The 5,192-nt window shown below is 39.3% G+C and overlaps 2 protein-coding genes across 2 annotated transcripts in view; one reads left to right on the forward strand and one right to left on the reverse strand.

The window, feature by feature from the left end:
• The window catches only part of lypla1 (lysophospholipase 1), a 4,801-nt gene extending 3,637 nt beyond the window's left edge, over nt 1-1,164 (reverse strand). The window contains exons 1-5 of the mRNA XM_031292980.2: nt 801-1,164; nt 629-660; nt 455-520; nt 198-245; nt 50-120 (exon numbers count right to left, since the gene is read on the reverse strand). Coding sequence (XP_031148840.1) covers nt 50-120; nt 198-245; nt 455-520; nt 629-660; nt 801-869 — 286 coding nt within the window. The 5' untranslated portion in view covers nt 870-1,164. The remainder of the gene's footprint in view (nt 1-49; nt 121-197; nt 246-454; nt 521-628; nt 661-800) is intronic.
• Nucleotides 1,165-1,619: 455 nt separating this feature from the next.
• On the forward strand, nt 1,620-4,819 carry mrpl15 (mitochondrial ribosomal protein L15). The gene is made up of 5 exons (XM_031292983.2): nt 1,620-1,853; nt 2,025-2,182; nt 3,139-3,304; nt 4,112-4,235; nt 4,341-4,819. The coding sequence occupies exons 1-5, from the start codon at nt 1,749-1,751 to the stop codon at nt 4,676-4,678; spliced, it is 891 nt and encodes a 296-aa protein (XP_031148843.1). The 5' UTR covers nt 1,620-1,748; the 3' UTR covers nt 4,679-4,819.
• The last annotated feature ends 373 nt before the right edge of the window (nt 4,820-5,192 follow it).

Genomic DNA, 5,192 nt, shown 5'->3' on the forward strand with positions numbered 1-5,192 from the left:
CAAACAAATGGCAGCACATTCTCAGCTCAAATGAAATTGAAAGACGTACTGTTCTCTGATGCTCTTTTAATACCAGTCTCATCTTCATTTGCATCTGGGCTCAAACCATAGATATCAAACCTATACATGGGGAAAAACATGTAAGGCTCATTGTGTATGTGACTACACAAAATGTGTTAAAATACTGTGACACTTACCAAGAAGGCATTGACATTCTCATGTTCAAAGAAACAGGCATGGTGGGACTGTAATTAATGGAGAAAAAAATTAATTTAAAACTTATGAATGTTGCCGCGACAGCAACTTGTCAACAAGTTTAGAGTTTTTTTTACACCCTTTAATGTGAATTATAGTGGAAGATACGACATTCCAGATTATATAAGGCCTTGAAATTAGGTGCTTTGAGATACTTGCAGACGCCCTGTGTAATGGTATAGCTCCTGTGAATACCTACGCGTGTGGACAGATGTACTTCACATGTGGTATCCTGATGCCTGCGAAAGCTTCGGCCCAGCCATGTCTGTCATATTGGACACAATTAAACCAGTTTAAATACCATTTGTGTTTATGAGACACGTTATAATAATTGTGCACCAAAAGAGAGGGGAAAAAAGCTGTATTCACGTACCCTGTGTCACCAAGACCGTGGAGAAATATCACCTGTAAAAAAACAACACCGGGGTAAGATATAAGCTAATACATGTCAGAAGAATTTATGTATGTCGCTGTGTAGTTGCTGTGTTGAACCTACAGTTGTTTTTGCTAGCTAAATGTTAACTAGTGCTGCCTGGTTAACTCACCGCTGCAGTGGCTTTCCGGGCAGCAGGCACAATGGCAGGTAAAGGCGCTGACATGCTATTGCCGCACATACAGCGCTGAGGCAGCTGATATGTAGAGTCAAGTTAGCTCCTGTGAGCTAATAACGATATCCCCCACTGTCAATCTGTGTCGACCTTTGTCCGACTCTAGTTGTCAAACGCCAAACAGTTTAAGGACAAATGTCGACCGAAGATGGAGTTCAAGGTACCGCCGCCTCGTATTACTACCGCCAGTCGTGAATTTCTTTTTAGAAGTTGAATTTGGTGAAAAATAATACACCAATTGTTCACTACTCGCCACCTGCACTGCCACGCTTAGTAGTCCCGCCCTGTCTGCTACCTGATTGGCTGTCACCAGAGATTCTTTGCAGATGCAAAGCACTGATTGGGTCGTTGAAATGTCAATGAACGCTGCTTTATTAACTGTTAAATCAAATTGATATTAGCACACTTCAATGCCTCAGAAGCTATGCTCAGAACTATAGGCAGGCAATGACATTATAGAACAAGTTTGACTTTACAGTATATATGATATATGCATTAAACATGTTGAATATTGCATCGTGACCTTTGACACAGATTTTAGGGGCCAGCATTTGTTTTGTTTATTTTTTTCCGCTTACCTATTTAAAAATGTATATTATTTGCTTTTTTAAACTTATTTAATGACATCCACCAAAAATGCTTCATCGCTCAACAGATAATAGTACATTCAAAGATCATCTATACTAATTTCTAAACATAGACTCTTAATATTAATATTATTAATAATCAAGTTAATATTTACAGTCAATGGTTCTAAACCATATCTGGTACATTTGGACGGTCGTGCTTTTATTATGAAACCCGAGGTCACAATAAGTACTTCCGCTCACCTCGGTCACGTGTCCTGTATGTCCTTGGTTTCTTTGACATGTGAGCAATAGAAATATGTCTTTCCCCAAAAAACCTGGTGGTAAAGCATTAGATGTTTTACAGAATCTTCCGCGGATAACTTTAGCAAACTTGCGGCCTGAACCAGGAGCCAGAAAAACGGTAAGTTGTAATGTTTCATCTCTGTTAAAGCTATATTTTGCAGCTCATAGCTAGTAAACGTTAGCCTGTTATGTGGAGACAAATGCTAACCTTCTGTCACTTGTTTTGATAAGATGGTAGCTACATAAGCAAGCTAGAAAAAAAAACGTGCTTAATTCTCTTTAATTGTAGGAGAAACGGCGGGGCAGAGGACAGCATGGTGGCAACAGAAGCGGCCGAGGACATAAAGGAGAGCGACAGAGAGGCAACCGGCCTCGGCTGGGATTTGAAGGGGGCCAGACACCGTTTTATCTGGCCATCCCAAAATATGGCTACAATGAAGGACACAGGTAAAAAGCTCGTCACTCTGTTCTCTACCTGTGCAACTAACCAGTGAGTGTTAGGCGAGGAAAATTGTTGTCACAAGTTGCACAAACTGTCAAATCTGTCTGTTACAAAGGTTAGAACTGAGCTGGGGAAAAAGGCGTTTAAGTTTGCTGCTCCCTCTACATGGAACAAGTTACAGAAAACCATGAAACTTACTGAACTGGTATCATTGGTCGCTTTTAAGAGGATGTTGATTGACTTGGAGGCAGCCACATCTGGCTGTAGATGTTTTGCCTGATGTGTTTAGGATTGTGGTTGACTTTGAAGAATTTGCTGTTTCAGTTGTTATATGTTTTTAGTGTTTTTGTGTATTTTGCCTGTCTTGGCCAGGACACTCTTGAAAAAGAGATTTTTAATCTCAATGATTCTCTTCCTGGTTAAATAAAGGTAAAAAAAACAAATAGATCATACATTACAAGGTACTTAAAATGCAAACAGAAAATAGCCTTTATGAATTCCTCCTGTTACACTTAGGCGACACAAAATAGCATCCCTCTTACAAGCATTCACAACTAGATGACTTTCCTAATATGCATGATTTAAAACATACACGTTTAAAGACCCTGGCTTACTACTGCAGTGAGTTTCAGTCTTAAATTTGGGTATTTGTCACAGTATCTCCATCCAAACCACCAAATCCTACACATGTTGATGCACTTGCAGTAGGGAGAAAGCCATTTTCACACAAAGACCCCTAATTGTTCTCTTTCCCAAAAGAAGTTCAGATACATTTATTTAGTTTGCTGTTGCTTGGCCAATATTTCAGTCAGTGTAGTTTTTGCACAGATGACGGATGGTTTTGTATTACATCTTCATTTGTTTTGTGTTTGTTTTTTTTTCTGCTAAGTTGAGCACGAGATTCTGGTGATCACAAATTATTTTAACCAAATAACGACAATGTTTGTGTGCTCCTCCTCAGTCGGCGTCCTCAGTATCAGCCTCTGTCATTGAAACGACTGCAGTACCTGATTGATCTGGGACGAGTCGACCCAACTCAGCCCATAGACCTGACCCAGCTAGTCAATGCCAGAGGAGTGACGATCCAGCCTCTGAAGAGGGACTATGGAGTTCAGCTCGTTGATGAGGTAATTGCTTATTGAACATGGACTTTTTCCACACCTAGCATCGATCATAAGAGATATAGAAAGTTATTTCATCTCCAGTAGTTAAAAAACACTTAACAGTTACTAAGATTTGGTTCATATTTGGGCTTTTTTTTAAGTAACATTAGAATTTGTGGAGGCTTAATGTTTTACTACAAATCCTAGGGGACTTACTAATTCCTCCTGGCCGTGATAAGTAGGGGTGTAGAAGATGGATGGAGGGACTAGTAATTTCTCTATGTTCCATAATTTGTTTGAAGATGCTTCAGAAATGATCAGCTCAAAACACCTACCTCTACTATACTAATGTACCAGGTGTAGCTGCAGTAAATAAAGTGTAAGAGCAAAATACAACGTGACCCTATTTTTGCAAAAATGCAGATCTTTTTTTATATATTACCAGCAGAGTTCATTGTTACTGTAAATGTCTATCTTAAATAATTTCTATGAAACTACAGGGGAATGCTGACAGCACATTATGGAATTGAGAGGAGAAAGAAGAAATAAACTCAGTGTGGACAGTCCATTGCTCATTGAGTCAACTATTACAATTTGGACATACAGACATTGCAATGTAAGGGGTAACATGGTCCTAATTTTTAATTACTAATTAATAAAACCAGATATTCAGGTCGCAGACCAAGCTCTTGGACAGTAGGTGGCGCCACATAACAATATTGTCATTCTGTCACAGATTAAGGTGTTGTTTTTGACCCTTTTTTTTTTTTTTTTCCTTTTTCGCCCTGATTAGCCAGAAGTTCACCTTCCATGTGCTTTTCTCTGTTCCAGGGTGCTGACATTTTTGCTTCAAAAATCAACATTGAGGTTCAGAGAGCTTCTGAAGGAGCGGTAGCTGCTATTGAGAGGAATGGAGGGGTCATCACTACCGGTTTCTATGATCCTATAAGTCTTGGTAACTAACGAATGATCAGTATTATGCATTCACCCACAATATAACATCCATCCTGTGTATTTTAGATAATAAACCTAAAAATATATTCCCTTTTTTCTTCGTCAGGGATTCTCATTAAGCCCGTCCCGTTCTTCTTACGTGGGCAGCCCATTCCAAAGCGAATGTTACCAGGTGAGGATATGGTCCCATATTACACAGATGCTGAAAACCGGGGTTACTTGGCAGACCCAGAGAAAATCCAGCAGGCCCGGCTAGCCCTGGCAAAGAAGTACGGATATATTTTGCCAGACATTTCAAAGGATGAACTGTATCACATGCTCGCCATGAGGAAGGATGTTCGACAGATCTTCTTTGGCCTCGCTCCAGGCTGGGTCGTTAGCATGCCGGAAAAGAAGATTCTGAAAACCACTGATGAGAAACTTCTGAAATATTATAGCTCATAAGTGTGAGGAGAAATAAAATGTTTATGTACAGTATTTCATGGCGAAAATCAGAAAAATACTGTGTCTTAGATGTTAAAAAAGTAGATAAAAAATAAGTCTTTGACATGTATCCATTTTGTATTAAAAATGTGTGAAAACTGTTTAAGAATGATTTATTGTCTTGAAATGTTAAACTACATTTTCAAATACATTGGTGTAGTCATGTCATTAAAAAGAAGACATTTTTGGTGTCGTAAGTTTTATACAGTGTGGTTATGACATGACTTGTACCACATTATTAAGTATTTCTTTTACTTTGAGTGGCTGACGTCTGACAGCCCCGTGTCAAAGCACAACTGGCCCGTGCAGCATGATGGAAGGAACGTGAACTGTAACAGGTGAGGGGGAAACAAGGAAAATAAGATAACTCAAAGAATGAAAACAGGAAACAGATGCCTGGTGATGTGTGTTACTTGTGAAATGGGTTGCCTCAGTCCTAGAATGGGAGTTTGAAATTAGTCATAGGCAGCTGTAT

This window comes from Sander lucioperca, chromosome 23, assembly GCF_008315115.2.
Source record: "Sander lucioperca isolate FBNREF2018 chromosome 23, SLUC_FBN_1.2, whole genome shotgun sequence".
In the NCBI taxonomy this organism is placed as follows: domain Eukaryota; kingdom Metazoa; phylum Chordata; class Actinopteri; order Perciformes; family Percidae; genus Sander; species Sander lucioperca.

Coding starts and splice junctions, on each gene's coding strand:
- mrpl15 (XM_031292983.2), top strand. CDS start 1,749: ATGTCTTTCCCCAAAAAACCTGGTGGTAAAGCATTAGATGTTTTACAG. Junction 3,305..4,111: donor GAGTTCAGCTCGTTGATGAG/GTAATTGCTTAT, acceptor TCTCTGTTCCAG/GGTGCTGACATTTTTGCTTC. Junction 4,236..4,340: donor CTATGATCCTATAAGTCTTG/GTAACTAACGAA, acceptor TTTCTTCGTCAG/GGATTCTCATTAAGCCCGTC.